At 50.6% G+C, this 19,845-nt stretch overlaps 6 protein-coding genes across 6 annotated transcripts; 4 read left to right on the plus strand and 2 right to left on the minus strand.

Moving 5' to 3' along the window:
- The first annotated feature begins 199 nt into the window (after positions 1–199).
- On the plus strand, positions 200–1,150 carry V8C40DRAFT_18722 (uncharacterized protein). Its single transcript, XM_083211813.1, has one exon. It carries the CDS (start codon positions 541–543, stop codon positions 1,042–1,044), a length of 504 nt encoding a protein of 167 aa, XP_083079632.1. The 5' UTR covers positions 200–540; the 3' UTR covers positions 1,045–1,150.
- A 3,622-nt stretch (positions 1,151–4,772) lies between these two features.
- V8C40DRAFT_279563 (protein kinase family protein) lies at positions 4,773–6,539 on the plus strand. Its single transcript, XM_083221251.1, has 2 exons — positions 4,773–5,026; positions 5,096–6,539. The coding sequence occupies exons 1-2, from the start codon at positions 4,823–4,825 to the stop codon at positions 6,413–6,415; spliced, it is 1,524 nt and encodes a 507-aa protein (XP_083079633.1). The 5' UTR covers positions 4,773–4,822; the 3' UTR covers positions 6,416–6,539.
- Positions 6,540–6,853: 314 nt separating this feature from the next.
- Positions 6,854–8,272, plus strand: V8C40DRAFT_231276 (nucleotide-diphospho-sugar transferase). The gene is made up of 2 exons (XM_083212888.1): positions 6,854–7,026; positions 7,111–8,272. Exons 1-2 carry the CDS (start codon positions 6,990–6,992, stop codon positions 8,034–8,036), a joined length of 963 nt encoding a protein of 320 aa, XP_083079634.1. The 5' UTR covers positions 6,854–6,989; the 3' UTR covers positions 8,037–8,272.
- Positions 8,273–8,656: 384 nt separating this feature from the next.
- V8C40DRAFT_18740 (uncharacterized protein) lies at positions 8,657–15,634 on the minus strand. Its single transcript, XM_083211817.1, has 3 exons — positions 15,295–15,634; positions 8,862–15,218; positions 8,657–8,801 (listed from the first exon to the last, which is right to left on the minus strand). The coding sequence occupies exons 1-3, from the start codon at positions 15,466–15,468 to the stop codon at positions 8,784–8,786; spliced, it is 6,549 nt and encodes a 2,182-aa protein (XP_083079635.1). The 5' UTR covers positions 15,469–15,634; the 3' UTR covers positions 8,657–8,783.
- A 611-nt stretch (positions 15,635–16,245) lies between these two features.
- On the plus strand, positions 16,246–16,784 carry V8C40DRAFT_231279 (uncharacterized protein). The gene has a single exon (XM_083212889.1). The coding sequence runs from the start codon at positions 16,270–16,272 to the stop codon at positions 16,549–16,551; it is 282 nt and encodes a 93-aa protein (XP_083079636.1). The 5' UTR covers positions 16,246–16,269; the 3' UTR covers positions 16,552–16,784.
- On the minus strand, positions 16,692–19,691 carry V8C40DRAFT_231280 (flavin monoamine oxidase family protein). The gene is made up of 5 exons (XM_083212890.1): positions 19,407–19,691; positions 18,634–18,761; positions 17,850–18,435; positions 17,487–17,779; positions 16,692–17,401 (listed from the first exon to the last, which is right to left on the minus strand). The coding sequence occupies exons 1-5, from the start codon at positions 19,447–19,449 to the stop codon at positions 16,802–16,804; spliced, it is 1,650 nt and encodes a 549-aa protein (XP_083079637.1). The 5' UTR covers positions 19,450–19,691; the 3' UTR covers positions 16,692–16,801.
- Between the last annotated feature and the right edge of the window lie 154 nt (positions 19,692–19,845).

Here is a 19,845-nt window from a genome sequence, read left to right on the forward strand (position 1 = left end):
GGCGGGGGCGCTTCGGGGGCTATCGCTAGCCGGATACTTGTCTCGTCCCTACAATTTAGCTGGCAGAAACGGGTATCCTCGTAGCAGAAAAGAGGGGCACACGACAAAAGCTGTTGAGGAGCCGGGAAGCCAAAAAGTGGTCCAAGGGGAGGCAATCCGAGCTTCCAGCTTGTCTTGTCCAGCAGCAGCTTGTTTAGCAGCTGGAGCCTTTTAGCCCCCTCGGCCTGGGCTTCCAACTAGCACAGCCCCCCTGTGAATCGGTGCTGCCTAGGTGGAGCTGGGCGACTCAACTCACCTACAGATTGAAGCTACAGAAGGGGGGGGGCCAAGCAGGAATCCATTTGATTGATCCATTGACTCTTCCATGCAGCGGAGAGGCTTCACCGATGCTTGGCTTGGGAAGGGAATGGAGTCCCTTACGAACTGCTGCTTTGGCTGTGAGTACAGTACGAGTGTATTGAACCATTCCGCAAACGATGGTCCTCTTTCGCATCATATAGACTCATCCATCCAATACAGGCATTCAGTACACAGCTCTTTATGGATGGGCGGAGGAGAAAAGTCCGCGAGTGCCGAGCCAGAACGAACCATGGCATTCCCATTGCTTTTTTCCTTTTCGTTTCGCCCAAGTGCGTGCATGCATGTACATACAGACAGACGGTCATCAGCTGGTGCGTGCGTGATTGCGTGTGCGAAAATGGTCATGGAGGCCTGTGCCAGCTTCCAGGTTGGCTTGTTCGGGCACAGCTACTGTATGAGTACATGCATGCATCAGACGTTGATGAATCTGCTTACGAGTACCGAGCTGCTGTGAATCAAGATCTTGTCTCTCTATCTCTCTCTATCTGCTCCGTATCTCTGCCTTTATCTTACATCTCTCAGTCTCTCAGTCTTATCTCCCGTCCTATCTCAACGTTGGCTGGCCCCAAGGGCCCAAATCCAAGACACTGCAATTCGTTGGGGAGCGTTCCTGAAAAGCAAACAGCCACGCAACGGCAGCCAATTCCAACTGAACCCAACTATGAGTACTGTACTAACCACTAACCTTTGAGGCTTGGACCAGCCGCCGGCACATCTCCGAGATTCCGGCGTTGGGAAATCTGACGGGGATCCGCCAGCGCCTTGAACCCTGTTTTCTTGGCCAAGCTCTTTGGATCTGTTCTGTCTCGGTCTTTGTTTTTGTCTTGTCTTGCTCTGCTCTGCTCTGTTCTGTTTGGGCATTGATGTTTAGCCGCCATCAATGATTTACTGAGTAATGTCTACTGTACTGTTCACTGTAATCAACCAACTGCAACAATGCACAACAACGCAGCAGCTTCACCGCCTCGTGTCTGTCCATCCATCACACGACCAAACGGGTAAATCCACGGGACTATCCCATCTTCCCCCTCTTCTCTTTTCCCTTTTTATTTTTCAACTAAACCCAGATCTTACAGTGCATACAGGACATTACTTAGTCCGTACTCTCAAACATCATTACTCCGGATATCGCACTTCATTCCACTCCTACATACGAGTACGACCGAGTTCAGGCCAGCCGTGCTCTGTCCTCCGTCGAATAAACTAGAACGCTCCTAAAAACGGCAGTGCGAGATACGGAGTCTCCGTCCCGACAAGGTTACCCGCCCATGTCCATGTCGGCTTACTGTAATCACTTTGGATCAAGATCCTTCCCAGCCCACGTGTCTCGGTGACCTTCAATGTTCCCTGTCAACCTGCATCTCTTGCAGGCATTCGGCTTCCAATGTTCTTTTCTCTTCCATCTTCTTTTCTTCCTTATCTTATCCATACAGTACATTACAGAGTCTTTCATGATTCCAAATGCTTTTCCGTTCTTTATATTGCGGCATCCCAATTCAGGAAGCTCGGCCGAATTATTCCTGCGATGCGTGTACATACTCCTATTAATACATTAACCTAACCTTCATCAGCAATAATGCACACGGCGACTCATCAAGACTCATCATCACATTGCCTAGCACATATGAGAAAATTTTACTTCATTTTCTGTAATTCTTTATTTCTGGTATCCATGTAATAGACATGGCAATCCGTGTGATAAGCACAGCTGCGTCTGCCATGTCGAGTGATGGAGCACGAGCTGGGTAAACTGTGCTACTCCCACCTCATCTTCCATCAAGCACCAATTTTCCCTAGCATTACCGGAAAAGGATATGCCTGGGCCCTTTGTAATGGAGATCTTTTTGACTGACATGTCGAATTGACAACCTTATTTGACAAAGAACTTAAGTCCATGTCAAATACTACCTGCATTAAGCCCTGTGAACGGTCTCAGACGTCACCTCTTGAAGTCCATCCAGTCTTTGCTGCCAGAATAAAACTCCATGCCTTGCCTTCTCGGCATCTTCTCAGCACGGACATTTCTCGTTATTCTTGCATCAAACTCCACAGACGGCACGCGTATCAGATCTTCAGGCTGCAGTTCGCTTATAGGTGCCAGGCAGATCTCTTGCGGAGCGTATATCTAGATGCCGTAATGCACAGCTTGCATACTAGCCGCATGCTAACTCGAGCCAGAGCTTGATACCGTACTTGTGAGCTTGGCGGTGCCTGATATAGCTGCGCCCGCGACTCAATAACAGTGCTTTGGTCTAGAAAATCTCCATGAGTGAACCATAGAAGCTCTTTGCATCAAAAGATGTTGCTGATAGGCTATTAAATCACACTGCGGACACTGCATAATGGTTCATCACTAGTACTACGTCGCTTCTAACTTTCAGAGATGTCAGTCATTATGCACAAGACATTGCGGAAATCTGTCGCACAGATAGATATCAGGCTCAGAATAAAGATACTATGTCAGTCAATGGGAGAAACAGTAGTGATTGGCAGTGATGTATTTAGTGCCAAATATAGTTTTAGTATTGGGGAAACGGAAAAGCTAGGATCATTGAAATGCTCAGAGTCTTGGCTCGGCACATACTACGATGAGCATATATCCACTTTTGAACATTTACATCAACTCGTAAAAGAGCCTTGTGTGTATAAAGGCATAAAAACCATATATAGCACTATATTCTATGGTATTTCCTTGAAGAATTTGGTACAATTTTCGTGATAAGCTCAGCTATAAATTGCTCTCCAAAGCCGATGCTTACAACTGAGGCTGATGTGGTCCTCTAATGCATGCGTCTACAGACAGGTCATAGCAGTGGAAAGATGGTGCTCAAATCAACAAACATTATCATGAAAACATTACCAGCGGAACGACATAAAAGTCAGCAGAAGATCATTCACGACAGTTCAATCTACGGAGCACATGTGACATATCATTGAATCCCACCCCATCGTTTCCCCAGAGACACGACCCCAAGACAAAGAAATCTGACGGGTCAAATCCATGAATGTCAAGTAAAATCCCCCGCCTCAACTCTCAGCTCACTCCCAGACGTCATTTCAGCTCTCAAAGACCAAACACCTGGTTGAACGCGCGTACACCAATGCTTTCCACCCCTTACATGCAAGAGAAAAGGAGGCCCGTCACTGCCGCAGCAGCAAACAATCCTATTACTATAATGATCGGACCCTCAACACTGCAAGGGGGAGACGGCACAGAAAGAAAAAAAAAGAAAAGAAAAGAACGAGCATCTTAAGAGGACAGACCGCAACTGAATTGTCTTACCAGGTTTAATGCGGCTGAGGGGAAGCTAGTGCAGGTACTGTAGCACAATCATCCTCTCCCCTGTCAGCAGAATCCTCCGCGGACTCTCCACCTCAGCTTTCTGGGCATTAGGTATTAAGTTTCTTCGTGATACGACTTGTAGAGAAACCATATTAAAGGTATATACGAGTCAAACGTAGGCAAAGTATATGGGACACCATATCTAAGTGACCGGGACGGGCCGCGGATGGACTTCCGAATCTGATGCTGGCTGTCTTTCTTTCTACTATTATATTCCAGCCCACTCTCCCTTGCATTCGGTAAGCAATGTCACATCCAATCACATCAAAGTGGCTATTTGGATCCAGGCTCTGCATCTGCCGTGCAGCCGCGACGTGATGCTCTAACAGGCGGAGAAACTCGTCCCTCTTTGGCGACCATCTCAAGATCATCTTATCTCCAACGAATCATGCACCCCCGAAAGGCAATACCACAGGAACCAGAGACTGACCACAGCGTTCGTCTGCCGGCCTGCTCATCTCTTGGCTCACGAACGGTGGGCAGATTGAGATATGACACGTCAAGCGATCCGCCCCCCGGCAATGTTTCTCAATTTTTGATGAATGGCTTAAAGATGGCGCGGTCTTGGCGCATATGATTGTCCAGTAGCCGTCTTTCAGCCCGTCACACGGCATATGCTTGCGCATAAGAGCCTTTCTTTGCTTTTTTTTTTTTGTTGCCAGGCGGGATGAGCTTCTAGCGGTGTCGACCACCGGTGTGATTGGGTGATTATACAGCAAAAGGCGCGGCTTGCAATGAGACAACTAGGCTATGAGAAGCACAGAATCCCTGTCACCGGTCAAGAGCGTTTTGCAACCATGATGTTCTGGCTGGTATTACTGCATGTTTGCGTGCTTGTAGAGAGGACTAATATAAGACAATACTAATATACGACCCCGACTAATATGCAAACTGCAGCGGCCACCACCGCCTTGTTTTAATCCTCGCCTTATTTTAGTACCTGAATAAGAGGATGAATATTATGAACTGTCTCATTCTCTTGACTGTATAAAAGGAACACGCGCTGCCAATGGAAAAAGCGTCTGGTTCCATCCATCTCGTGCAGTTCTCTCATCCCATCGCCCTTGAGCAATCACCACTCGTCAATAGAGCCACACGGCCCTCAAAGTCGAAGTAGCCATGGGCGACAAACTAACATCCGCCATCCTCTCAGAGGGGTTCATGGGCCTCAAATTGTTTGGAACCGGTACTCATGGCCAAATATACGGCGCCTACGACAAAAAGCTAGACAACATGGTAGCCATCAAAAAACTCGACATTTCAACACCAGCACATGGAGAGCGGTTGAAGCAAGATATTACCGCCATCAAGAAAGCCAGGCATGTGAGCTATGCCACATATAAATCTTTCAAAGCCCTCATCTTTAAACGAAGCTGATCCAAAATTTCACAGCGCAACATTGTTCCCATCCTTTACGCCCTTGTCCGACCCAGAATGGCACTCCTCGTCATCCCCCCGAAACCAAGCAACCTCCACGCCCTCATCCCTCTCCAATACGATCTAAACCTGAAAACATCCGCCTTCTACTGCTTGACGATTCAAATGCTCTCCGCACTCACATACCTCCAAGAAGAAGGCCTGTCCCACCGAAACATCAAACCCACCAACATCCTCGTCGAGGCCAGCGGCCCAGGATTCCACTTTCAGCTCACGGACTTTGCCCTCGCCCAACCCCTCGCTATAACCGACATAAATAAAACTTACTACAAGGCTCCGGAGACATACGTCGACACATACCCCCTAACTACGAAGCAAGACGTCTGGTCGCTCTTCGTAACACTGGCCATCTCCTGCGGCTACTTATCCGAGACGGAGCTCTCTAACAGACCGCCCTCGGCAGCTGCCTGGGCGGTTGTCGAGGCGGGAGTGCAAATGGGCGAGCTGGAAGCCATGGCGCAGCAGAATCCGACTCTGCGGGCGTCTGCGTCAGTCATGTTCCACCAGTTGCGACCCAAGGAGAGAGTAAACTCACGGGGCGAAGTTGAATATCCAGAAGTCAGCCCCGACTATGTCGGCTTATACGGCAGCGGTCGACTGGAGAAGGACGCCGTGATTCCTCTCGGGCCAAGAGCAGACGTTCGAACATTGACTGGACCTCTGGGATTAGGATCTGGAGCGTCAGTGTCACCGTTGCCACCCGCGACGCCTGAGCCATATCAATACTTGCCGTCCGGTCTTGGTCTATTTGATGAATCCACAGCCATGGCAATCGAGGCCCCCAACGAGAGAATGCCATCACCGTCTTCACACAGCGGATCATTCCAGAAGCAGCCAGACTACGAGCACTTAAAATTCCATCATTACGACTCAGTCAACCAGCGCTGTCTAGCCAGCTGCTGCAACAACACAAACACAAACACCAACAACAGCAACACTCCTCGCTCCTTATCCTGGACCTCTTCTTCTCAGCCTCTCAGCCCATACGCCCCGAGTTTCGTCCCCGTCAGTCCTCCCCTCGCTCCCACGACACCGCTACCGCTTCGTTCGATAACACCTACCGAGACCTGGGACATCTGGGGCGTCTATAAAGTCGCAAATACAATCAATTTCTCCAGCAAGGATTATGTGAGGCCGTACCCCATGGCTTGCGACAGCCAGGAAGACCAAGTCATGGAGGACGTACCACTTGAGGACTACAAGTGGACCGAAGACGACGATGGACCTGTTGCTATTAACCCGTGGCAGTCGCCTTTATTGAGTTTCGTCTCATGAGTTAATATGCTTTTAGAGCCGTTGGGTTTACTTGGAGGGGTATATAAGGGAGCATGTTTTTTGTTGTATAAGACTTGGTTATTTTCTTCATTCTCTCTCTTCTTCTGTAAATATATTATTTACTCTTATTTATCAACTCTCTTTTAATCAAACTTTTTTATCACATGCCTATCCCCATCTCCATCTCCATCCCCACATCTTCATCTCTACCTAGACAACATCGAGATATCCCTCAAAAATGCGTATAAATCAATCAAACTTATCTCCACTCCACCACGTCAAATTCCCTAATCCATCTCAAGGCCTAGCCCGTCTCTTAGTTTCCGGCCCTTGTCCGGCCCCTCGTCAAATGGCATCATCGAACAAAATCTCACTTTAGATAGTAGATAAAAAAAGCTACCCCACCTCCCCGCCGATTCCTAATAACTAATACGCCATCACCATCTTTGCGCCAACTCTGCGCCAAACGCTGCCACCGCGTCCAAACTCCCTCAAAGCACTCAATTCGCTCACTGGATATCCATCCAGTCCCCATCTATCCCTCCAGACCAATATCCAACCCCAAATCCTCATCATGGCAGACAAGAAACGGGCCGTCGACTCAGACAAAGGCAAGTCTCATCCCCTCAAAACCATCAACACCAAAAAAACACACCATCACCAAACAAAAGCTAACCACCATACAATTAAAACAGTCTGGACAACCCTCATCACCAACACCGCCTACCTCCCCGGCCTCCTCACCCTCAACCACTCTCTCCGCGCCGCCGGCTCAAAATACCCCCTCGTCGCCCTCTACACAGATACTTTCCCCCAAGCCGGCCACCACGCCCTCAAACTTCGCGGCATCCCCTCCCAGCGCATCGACTACATCCTCCCCACCAACGGAAAGGACTACTCCAACGACCCGCGCTTCTACGACTGCTGGAGCAAGCTCGTGCCCTTCTCTTTAACTCAATACTCCCGCATCGTCCAGCTCGACTCCGACATGCTCGTCCTCCGCAACATGGACGAGCTCATGGACCTCCCCCTCGACGACCCCCAAATCCACGAATCCGGCGACACATCTTCCTCCTCCTCCAAGCGCGTCTTCGCCGCCGGCCACGCTTGCGTCTGCAACCCCCTCCGCAAACCACACTACCCCAAAAACTGGATCCCCCAAAACTGCGCCTTCACAAGCCAGCACTCCGACCCCGATACCGCACAAACCGTCGGCGCAGACCCTGCCGTCGGGCCCCTAGGCTTCATGAACGGCGGCCTGCAGGTCGTCAACCCGTCCGCCGCGCTCTACGACCAGATCCTCGCCCACATGGAGGCCGACGCCGTCAACATGGACTTTGCCGACCAGTCGCTGCTGTCCGATCTCTATCGCGGCCGCTGGGTCCCGCTGCCTTATACGTATAATGCGCTCAAGACGCTGCGCTGGGATGGCGTGCACGCCCAGATCTGGAGGGACGACGAGGTGAAGAACATTCACTACATCTTGAGCCCTAAACCGTGGGATGAGATCAACGATGAGGGCGAGTGGACGGGGACTGAAGAGTCGCACAAGTGGTGGATAGATACTAATAAGAAGAGGAAGGCCGCTGAGAAGGAGGCCGGCATCGATGATGAATTTTGAATACAGTAAAGAAGAAAAATAGAAAGAAAGGAAAGGAAGGGGTTTTGTATATTGGTCATGGATCAGTTGATCCTGTTTCATTAGACCAAATTCTATTTATGGGTAGGCGATTTTGGCTTGATCATGTTCTGGGGTTTTGCATCTCACATGAAAATATGTATATATACTAATGCACATAGGTACTATAGACATCCAGGATACAAACCACAAAAAGCGAATAGACCTATTCTTTTGCATGCACCCTCGAGAACTTCAATTCACAGCTCTATTTGTATATATCCATAACCCGCAGGCGCTGTCTATATTGTAATATCTGTGCTTTGCTTGAGCCGTCATTCTGTAAGTTATCCTTGTAATCCATCCCATTCCAAGCCATCCCAGTACTATCCAAATAAAAAAGGAGGGAATCAAAAACAAACATCATTCTGTTCAGGTATAGTTCGATAATCCAAACGCCTTCCCAAACGCAAAAGAAATGGGACATTACTGTCATCAAAACCCCTCCGCCAAACTATGCTATATACTGCCTTTTCAAAAAGGCAGTACAGGAAAAGGAGAGAATTCTAACCCTGGCGCTTGTTCCCTTCGAGCAACGTGTGCCACCGCTTTATAAAACCGCCAGTTGCAATAAACTCAAAGATGCTTCTCTCAGGTATATAGTAGTCAGGTATCGTCAAACATTTGAACTTTTTTTTCTCTTCTTTTTTTCTTATTAGGTGAGACGACACATCTCTCTCCAGCATATGCTTAATGCCTCTTATATTTCTATCAGACTGTTAGCCAGTTTCTTCTTCCAACACAAATTCCTATGAACCAGGCTCTTACCTCGTTAATTCTGCGTTGATTGTGGGGATCAATCGAGTTGGTGGCTCCCATCAATGTCTGGCCGATGACCTTGGTCACACCCACTGCAGGTCGGAAGATGATGGTCGGCGCTCGTCGGAGAACCGCTCTGGCAGCACCGCTAGCTGACTGGCTCTCCATCACCTCGCCTGGCACTGCGATAATGGCATCTCGTGCCAGGTTCACATCTCTGGCAAGCGATCTATAACCACCCCGGATGCCTTGAATCACGCCCGTGGGATGATCTGCATACAGCGAGATTTGCTTCTTGTCGTCTGCATCCAAGTCATCGTCTTCCCAGCCCTCCTCAGGCCGAGCCCCGCCGCTGAGCATCTCCTCTGCCCCTTGTAGAGCGTACTGCGTGCCTACGGCCAGTTTCGCTCCAAATTTGACCAATTCCGTTCCGGTCGTGCGAGCAAACGCCGCAGCCCCCTTGGATATGCTTCGAATGATGCGACCATCCTTTTGGTATTCTTTGAGGGGAATCTCAACCAAATCTTTGAACCCGCTGCCAATGTTGACCAGGGATCTCACGGGTGCTAGACCTGCCACGACACCTGGAAGCTGCGTCTTTCTGACATCGGGCGACCAAATGTCGTTGAGCGTCTTGCCAAATCGATCAAAGCCGGTGACTCCATAAATGATTACATGCCGGAGGACCATCCTAGACTCTTCCAGTGTAATAAAGTTCATAAACTCGGTCGTGTGCCCAGACCGAAGACCAGCATAGTCTACTCGTTTCGGCTTAAAGTCTAGTTTGACTGGGATATCCATTACCTCGGCCCTTTGTAGGAAGGGCACATCGCTGGGTGATGAGTGCACCGGAACGCTATCGTCTTTGAATTCAAAGAAGCGAGTGATGAAGTCGAGAGCATCCTGGTCGACATGGAGTCTCAGGGGCAGCACGGTCGCTCGAAGTACAATCTCTGATGCTCCTAGCTCCGGTAGCGGCTTCACTGTGAGGAGCTCGAGATGCACCATGCTGGTGCCCATCTCACGCTCGCCCTGATCTTGGTCGTACGTCACAAATTTCTTCCATGTCGACGTGGGAACATGATCAAAAATGTCAAGATTCTGAACCCGAACATCGATGCTGCTCTGCGTCTCTCCAGCACCAGCGGGGAATGCAACCATGTCGACATTGACGCCTTGGAGTTCAAAGGTGATCTTGTGGTGCTTGCTTCGTTGTAGCTTTAAGCGCCGTGACTTGGGGTATCCTCGACGCATGGTCCGGTTCGTCGTGGCCGTCACTGCCGTTGTAGCGACAGACTCCGTCTCCGTTGCATTATCAGCAAGGCCTTCGTTAATCGCACGAGCCAACTCCTGTGGATCTCGGTTGGCTGGAATTCCAATGTAGATGGAATTGAACAAGAAGTCGCCAATCGTCTCTTCATCCTCGATTTCTTCTTCGAAAATCTGCTGCCCGCTGAGTCGTGCTTGTCGTTCGTAGACCTTTGCCTCTACATCATGAACGGCTTTGCTGATGATATCGCGCGTATGGGTCCAGTCATAGCCGTCAAATAGGTTCCAGATGAGGTGGACATCCCTGACAGACACCTTAAGGGGGCTGCGTTTCACCAAGTTTGCGGGGGCCTTGTCGTACGTGTTCTTGTTCGAGTTCCAAATTTTGGCGGCGTGCTCCTCGGCGGCGTTTTCCGTGTAAAAGTCATCATGAATAAACAAATCATCGCTGTCTTCGGAGATGTAGCTGGTAGAAGTCATAAGCCCAGTGTTAAATACTGCCGAGTTGGTACCTTGCATCCTTGCGTCCTGTGATGTGGCAGAAAGCTTCATAGCATCAAAGAGCTCTTCACCCCCAAGCTCGTCTCCGTAGAACTGTGACTCAACGCGAAGGGAGTCGCCCCCAAAGCCAGCGTCGGACTGACTCTTGGCCATCTCCTGTGCACCCGCAAAGTCTTGATCAAAGTCGTATTCCCCTTCCGGCTTTCCAAATGCCTCGGCTGAAATTGACGCAAGCAGGTCTTGCACAGGCATCACTTTGGTCCTGTATTTGTTCTCTTTGCTTGGTGGGGTTGGTGGTGAAAGGGCATTTGCTAGACTTATTAGAGTTTGAGTTGAGTCTGCACAAGTCTCCAGCACCAAAAGGTCGTCCCGAACCTCAACCTCTACCTGCTTCTCACCATCTGCATTTGGGGCGACACTGACGGTAACCTTTGCTGACGACATGTAGCAAATGTCGACGAACCCCTGAGCACACATTGAAACCACTTGAGGTGATGCTGATGAAGATGCTCGGCGCCTTGCACTTGAAGAAACGCGGTGATCCGATGTGCTCAACGAAGCATCATCCGTGAGCAGAATGGACGCCTTGTTAACGTCGAGACTCACGTTCGTAACCTCGTCCTTAGGGAGGACTACAGCAAGGCGGGCGTCTGTAAATACAACGACCATCTTTGATTTTTGGTTGAGGGGATTTAGGCCGATAAGGCAGTCCCGAAACGACACATCCAAAGTCATTGGCTTACTCTGCTTCGTAGTGGACTGCGTGGGCGATGGGGGCTGCTGCCGTGCCAATGCTGCGTGGGCGTGATCGCCAAGACTGGCGACTGAGGCAGCAAGGCTGTCTTCAAAGTCCTGAGGAGTAGCGTCATTGGCCAGACCAAGGACGTCCATAATCGTTGGAACGCGGTATTCGATGCTGATGTCTTGTAGGTTCAGCTTCACAACGGGCTCAATGTCGTCTCCAATCATTCTTGCCATAATAACCGGGCCGCGGTTCGCAATCTCAGCCGAAGGATATAGAATTGAGGAACTGACGAGCTCTTCGGTCTTGTTGCGCTTGATAGATATCCCCGAGACTGCAATAGCCACCAAAGACGGAACAGTAATATGCGCGGCCTCCAGCTCTTTAATGTCGCTGCTAAGCTGTCCAAGGGTTCCGCCAATGTCAACGCTCGCGCCGAATTTATTAACTTTTGCAAGAGTCATGAGCCCAGGCCTATCATCTTCAGGGAGATATTTCGCCACGGTAGACAGCTTGGCCAGTTCTTCACCGAGGGTTGGAAGAACCTCGAGCTGAGCCAAGTTTTTCACCCGCACATTCAGCGTTTCCACTCCGACTCTGAGTACCGAGCCTTTCCTCCGTTGCCGGATAAGAGTATCAACCATGATTTCATCGCTTCCGTGGTCAAATTTGGCCTTGGAGGGCGTGATCAACCCAAGTAGTTTCTCAAGGTCCGAATCGTTTGGAGTCGTCACAAACTCCAACCGCATGCCGAGTATCTCGGTATTGATAGCAGGATCCGCCATAGAATTCTTTAGATAAGGCCCAGACACGCGCATCATGCTACACCCGACTCCGACACCTTCCTCTCTACTGATGAGCTTGATGGCATTGCTTTCAGCGACAAAGCTGCATTCTTTCCCAAGGAGCTCAATGTAGGATCCGCCTATCCGCATATTGACTTTATTTTCAGAAGTAGCCGATTTGTCGTCCGGGTTGATGGGTGTATCAAATCGTACACCTCTTGCCCGCTGCGCTGAGGCTGGCTTCGGCGGCGGTTTGGGTGTAGGCGATGGGCTAGAAGTCATCGAGGCACTCATATTGAGAAAGCTGCTCAAACCTCCAAACCAGCTAAAGGTCTCATCAAGTCTTTGCAGATCCATACGGATAGCCAATGGCAGCGTCTCAATCTCCGTTTTGACGCTGTCCTTGGACTGTGTCATCTTGATGCCTACATCATGTCCGTTTGACAGAAAAGTGTCCCTTACAGACGTACTCATCGGTCTGGCTTTGTCAAAAGAGATAATGTCGTCATTGGTGTATCCGAAACGGAAAGTTTCCAGATCAATCGTTGTCTGGATGGCATCCTGCTTCTCTGGCTTACCTCTTCCGGCGGGATGGGCAGTCACTTTGACAGGTGACACGGAAATGGCCAAATTCCCCAATGTTGCGTTGAGAAGAACTTCATGGTCAAACATGAATGCTGAGGGATCCAGGTGGCGATGAGGAGTGTCTGTCACCCCGCCAAGTCGACTCAGGAAATCCAAAGATATCTCTTTAACTGATACCTTGATTTCCGGCACCTTATCTGATTGCTGCGCATTATCAGCGCCCTTGCTTGGGGCTTTGACAGGGTTGTCATTTTTCACTGCCTCGAGAAGCTTTCCAACAATCATGGCAAGCACAAATGCCAGAGAAGCATCAAAACGGATCGAAACTGGGGACAAATCCACCTCCAGAACATTATCAACGCTCTGAGTTCGTCGTATGTGGGGCCTGTGATCGAACACGGAGCCAGATGCTGGCGCATGTACGGAGAAGGCTCCAGGGGCCTGAGGATAGACCGAATTGCTCATCGCCCTGGCAAGTTCCGCAACCGATTCAGAAGTGTCTTCTTCCATTTCGATATGCTGATGTGTCGTAGGTATATATACAGAAATTGTCTGAAGATGTAAAATTTCCTTGACAACTCGTGTTGGCCCTTTTGGAGTGGCGGCATCCTCGTGTTGTGACTCCTCATCCGTTTCCATCGAGCTGCTCCTTTCCTCAGCTGCAGGAGCTGGTTTGATTGCCGGAGAGCTTGGCTTCTGTTCAACTTCGAACTCGGCTTTGTGCTCGGCTTCAGACACAAAAACTGGCTGAGGTTGAGGCTCTGGTATATCTGCCCTGGGAGGGGAATGCTCCTTCGTCACGGCATGATGGGACATTGTTCTGTCAGATCCGGATGAGCCTTGAGAGGCATTGTCATCCCAGCCACCAGGCATGGCGGACTTGGGAGACGCATATGTAGGCGGAGATTGGTTACCTCGCTTTGGAGAGGCTGGAGGGGTCCGAGCGAGCTCTGTTGTTTGTTCTTCTGGTGGTAGGGCCGTTTGTTCAACAGCTTGTTCGACTGCTGGATCAACGGGTGGGGGGAGTGTGTGTTGAGAAATTTCAAGTCCTGATATGTCGGCTTGACTCTCTGCTTTTGAGAAAGCGCTCATATACATGCTCTCAGCTTCCTCATGGGTATATAGATGTGATTGCGAAAGATCTTCAGCCAAATTCCCTGGCTCATAATGACCCTCAGGCCCGAACTCCGTGGAAGAGTGAGTGCCAGACGGCTCAATATCTTCCTGCTGTCGCGATAAGGAATAGGTTGATTGTGAGATCTGCTCCTCCATGTCTTGTGATCTTGACAGCCCACTATCGGACAATCTCCTTGCGGGCGATGAGTAGTTCGATTCAGGATCTTCGGGTGAGTGAAATACTGCGTTATCAGGAGAGTTGAATTCTCGGGATAGCGAGGCGCGGGGAGTCGAAGGGCATTCGTCATCCGGCATACCCTCATCCTGATAGTCAAGGTCGTATGGAATTCCAAGAGCTTCTTCGCTATCTCCCAAAGGATAGCTTGGTTGATCCAACTCGGCCATTTGATCTAAAAAGCTCGAATGCAGTGATTGGATAGATGGATTACTGCTGCTCGCTTGCGATGTCGACATGCGCTGGCTATGAACGCTTTCTCGAGGCGACTGCGACGACTGGCCATGGAACCCTCGCCGGGAGGACATCATCGACGGTGTGAAGGAAGGCGCAAAAGCTGGCGTTTGCAGACTTTCCGTAGACAAGGAGGTAGCTTGCCTTGAAGGTGGATTCCTGGTATTAAGAGGCGAAGATGTTGCCGACGGCGAAGTCATGGAAGATGACCGAGTCAGGGTAGAAAAGACGTTGGCCTCAGATATTAGATAGGCGCGGACATTGTCTAGAGAGATCTGTCGTTTTCCTTCCTTGGGCGCTGCTACGGCAGACGCTCGAGACTCCTCGCTCCTCGTGGTAACACCCTCGATGTCGATGCCTTCCAGGGCTATTTGGAAAGACACAGGTTCTGTAGTTGATGAACTCATATCCACTGGAATATCCATATCTAACTGGAACCCCACGCCTTTGATCCTTATCTGCATCCGATCAACGATTCCCTGCAAAAAGCCAGCCAGGAAGCCCGGCAGCGACAAGGGCTGCCCAGTGCCCACGATCGGTTCATCTTCGCTGCTGTCATCGCTCATGGAAGTGGATGCGCCGAGATCTTGTGTTTCTGCAGCTAGCGCCGCTTCGAGCTTTCTTCGCTCCGACGATGGCTGCGTTTCGAGGAATGATTGCGCAAGGTCAACAGTATTCGGAACTGCTGAGGCATCGTCGTCGTTGTTGGCTGCCGAAGTTGAGCGGCCCGATTTGGACTTGGCACCCGTTGTTACCACTTTCAGCTTGACATCCACGCCATCAACTTCGATAGATATGGGGCTCGTGTAAAAGTCCATCGGAATGGTAACTCGGAGGAGTAAAACCTTGGCTTTCTGTATCGCAAACGTCTCGGGTAGCTTCAGCAGCTTCTCCAGTTTCTAAAATTGATGTTAGTCTCTTCCCCATTGTGTCAAACGGCCTGACCGTCCTCCAACAGAGTATCAAAAGACTCACATCTAGCTGAACTCCAACATCCCTAAATTCGAAGACTGTATTTCTACCTATCGCAAGATCTAGATTGTCCATGTCTAAAGCGTCAGAGTCGAGGAGCTCCAGCCGCGATAAAGCATATCGCAGCAGCCGTTTAGGCATGCTAGAGCTCCGAAAGGACTGGAAAAGCCCAGCCATGGTGGTTCGTCCCGAGGTGCCGTATTATCGGGATGGTTCGTAGGTGGAGAGAGGAGAGGCAGGCAAGGTGATTGAGCACTGGCGACGAAAGAGCAAATAAAAAAGTTAAATCGAATCGTCACCGGCTCCAGAACAGCCAGCCAAACGCTGTGGTAGGCGCGATATCAACAGACCCCCGGCCAAATGCGGGGACGAGGTTCATGATTATACGGCGAAACGACGAGGCATCAAAGGCGCGAGAGCAGGTTGTCGAGAGAGCAAGCAGGGCGCAAGGAAGGGTTTGGCTTTTGCGGCTTTTGCCTGCTGGATGGAGCAGAAGAAGCGAGATGAAGAATGGATGGATGGTTTCCAAACTTGCTGCAAGAGAGAGTTTGTCCGGGGCTTAGTGGACAAGACTGGTCAAGGCGGAAGGAAAGTCAAGCGGTCGAGGGGCTGGAGGGAACTCATGAGCTGCCCAGGCAGTTAAGGCGATACCTGGTGAGTACGCAGCTATACCTATGGCGGCAGCGCTATGCCTGAATCAAGGACCCTGGAGGGCCCCATTCACCCGCTAGCTCGTGACGTTCGCGGGAGTCATGGCAGGCAGAGACAGGGCGCTGCAGCGTCAGTTGACCGCTGGGGCCGCTATCGATTAGCCGTTGGCGACGTCAGTCGGGGAGTACCAGAGTGTCACTGCCCTACACCGAGTACCACCGGGCTTGTACCTGGCGCAGGTTCGTGCTGGCCAGCTCCGCTTTGCTCCGTGCTAACCTTGAACATTGGCCCGACGGCTGGTACCTCCCAGATACGTCAGTCAGTCGCATGCGCGGAGGTACCCTGCGTCAGGTCAGGTCAGGTCGTCTCATGGAGAATCCTCCACTGAAAATAGGCCACCGGCTACGGCCTGATATCGGCAGTGCAACATCCATTGCTAGAGCGTCCAATGAAAACACCACCGCTTCCCTATCGCGATATCACGTCAATCCCAGACAGCGCACGCATCTGCGCCCCTGGAGCCGGTTGGCCAGCCAATGTCCGTATTGCTGGCATATGCATCTAGCAGTGGATCGGCGGGTCACGGCAGCACCAGAGATAGGTCGATAGGGCCAGAGGCCAACCACAGATGCATCCGCGCATGCAGAGTCGTTAGGCATCTGAGCATCCCAAGTTTTGGCTCCAGATGCTGCCTGCGCTCCATCTTGGCGATGGTCCAATGGGAGGAATGAATCTGACGGTGATGCAGATAAGTGTACAGTAGAGTATATTTATATATAGTAATACTATCACAGATGACTGCGATAGGCAAAGTACAATGAATGGATTCAGATTTACGAGTACACCAATGCATCAAATCTTATGGAGCCACTTCCACGCTGTGCTCATGCTCGTATGCCTCCGCTATCCTCTTGCCGACCGACTCTCCGCTCCAATACGCCCCAGTTGCCGTCCCCAGTGCGACAAACGGCGCCGTGTGCTCGCCTGCTAACCACAGCCCTTGCTCCGGCAAACCCTGTCTCATCGTCTTGATGTCCTCATCGCCGTTTGCCAGGCCGACCTGGAAATTGCAGTAGCTGCCGTGTCCCGCCAGCTCGTCGCGCACCCAATTGGTTGAGAGACAGCACACCGGTTGGCAGTCTGGCGACTCTTCAGAGTACTGCGGCAGCCGGGAATAATATGGCTTAAAGAAGTCCAGGAGGAAGGCGTCTTTCTTATCCGTGCCGTCCAATTCGGCCACCTTGGCAGTCAGGTAATCGGACTGCTCACCGTAAATGTAGAAGAGCAGCGTGGGGTGAGCAGCTTCAGGCGCAATGCTGGCCAGCTCAACCACCTCCTGATTCCACCCTCGAGGGTTCTCAGCATGATAGCTGGGAGCGATCCATTGGGCAAAGCCCTGGACTCTGCGACCATCGCCTTCGGCCGGCAGCCAGAATGCCTTGGGAAAGCTAATGTAGACCTGCAGGTTCGAGATTAGCATCTCCGTGAAGCAGTCCTCATTCGTCGATCCAGGCACAGGCACAGGACAGGCACGGCCAACTAACCTTCTCAAGGCTTCCGTAGCCGATGGAGCCAATGGCCTTTGTGAGCATTGACGGCAGGGGAGGGTCGAATGCGGTGAGATTTCGTTTCAGCCACCCCAGGGGGCATGTGACGACGACCTCGTCAAACGCCAAGGTTTGGCCGCCCTTGAGCTGGACTCGGACTTGATCATCTTGCTCTGTCCTGTGGGAGATCTTGTCGGCGACTGATTCGAATTGGATTGTGGCATGTGAAAGCGCTGGCCGTGCGACCTCTTGCAGGATCTTTTCGTATGTGCCGGCGCAAAACAGGTTCTCTAAGAGTCATGCCACGCGATAACATCAGTTTCCTTTCCCTGAAACAACACGAAACACAGGCCAACTTACCGCCCTCGATGCACTCCTCCAGCCAGAAAAACTTCAAGCTCTGTCGACCAACGGCGCTGCCGACGAAAGTACCCCACATCTCAGACATCTGCAGCACCGTCTCTCTCTTCTTCTGGAAGTTGTCCTCGGATTCGGGAATCTTTTCCACCACCTTTTCTTTGAAAAAATCCAACAGACTTATACTATCATCGATATCTGCAGAAGACTTGTTGGAATGTATAAAGGCGTCCTGGATGATATCCCACACCAGAGTGGCATATTTTTCTCCTTCCTGCACCGGCAACAAGCTACCCTCCTCGTTAAAGACGTAGGACGTCAGATCCCAAGTTCCAACGGCCGTTCCCGTTTGCTTTGCCAGGTCCAGCATGGGGTTATCGTCAGTGCCGTGTATCCAATTAGGTCCCATATCAACCAAGTGGCCGTTGCCAAGTCTCTGCTGGTAAAGCCTGCCGCCGATACGATCACGGCCCTCGATGATGGTCACTTGGAATCCATTTTGTAACAGTATATCCGCACACCGGAGACCAGCGAGTCCTGCTCCAACGATACCCACGTGTGGTTTTGAACCCGGGACGCCCTTTCTACGCTGTTGCAAGTTGTGTGAGTAGCAGTTTTCAGTCTTAGTCATTTGAGAAGAGTCCAGTGATTCAGTGCATGGTGATGTGTTTTGGCAATGGGAGTCAGCTGGGTGACACCAAAGGCTGTGTAAAGTGGCTTATATGCGTGCGGCAAAATAGATCGTGGGCTGTACATGTAAAAGGCATAGGTGGAAAATGGCTTATACCTGCTTGAAACTCTCCATGGCTACGGTTTTCTTCAGCGAATGGTCCGAGGCCAGCCGGACAAGACTGTGGATTCGTGAAGCCCAGAGATCCTGGTATATTCTGGAAGAAGCTTGTTTCGAGAGACTAGCTGGGTACATTGCATAAGCATCCATCTTGAAAAGTAGGTAGGGTCTCCAAGTAGATCTCGGCAGGCGTATGATGAGAATTGTCCAGTCACTTGACTCTGGGATTCCCAATAGAGTGGATGCTTTGGTGAGATTGAAGCAAAGGACTCAAGTTGGCTAACAGCCAGGAATGTATGAGACGATAAGAGGCAACCAAAAATGATATAAGTGAGAAAATAAACAGGGGCAATGCAAAGCAAAGCAAGACAAAATCCGGCCCCTAACAGTAAGGACAATCTAATATGCGAGATAATAAGGCCAAGTTGCCGCTTCAGATGCAGATAAGATGAAAAGAGCGCTATTGGTCGATCACGAGGCCGGCCTTGATTCCAGGCCACGAGGCGCCAGCAGGTCCGGTGACTGGAGGTGGCCAAATTGCCGAGCACGGCGCTTGCCATAGCGCATTCCCTCAGCAAAAGCGACATGTTAATGAATCCATGACGAGTGTACGTGTAATTGCTGTGTGCAAGTATAGAATAAACATGGAAGACACATGGCCATCCGGTGATCGCACTATCTCAAACAGTGCCATAGTCACTAGACTATTACAGCTTCATCCATTCCAAGAGACTCAAAACACAAGGGGAAAAAGACTCGAGTCAACGTACATGTACCAAGACGCAAGCTGCAGCTGCTCAGGATCCGAAGCATCAAATGTACCTCTCGAGTACCTCTAATCCTTGATGAGTTGTCGCGTGTTATCTTCTGACCGAGTCTTGACTCCGTAAGCCGTAATGCAAGTGTTGCAGATCCAACGCATCCAACGAGATGAAGCTGGAAAAAAAAGTCGTCGCCGGGATCCGAATAATTTGGTCCATCGCAGAGGAAGAAGTGGATTCCACGGCTACTGTTTGGCCGGATTAGCACCAAACAGGCTGGTTTCCATTTTCAGGGTCCATTCAGCTCTCTCCGGTATAGCGGCAGAATTGCCTGGCCTGATTATGGCTTCAATGTTGTCCAACTGTGCATAGGATGCCCGAGCTGATATCGCTTTTGAATTGACCTATAGCGAGATAATAATCCTAGTCTATTGTAAGATATGGATTG

Source organism: Trichoderma camerunense (assembly GCF_050948025.1).
Source record: "Trichoderma camerunense strain CBS 138272 chromosome Unknown V8C40scaffold_1, whole genome shotgun sequence".
Lineage (NCBI taxonomy): Eukaryota > Fungi > Ascomycota > Sordariomycetes > Hypocreales > Hypocreaceae > Trichoderma > Trichoderma camerunense.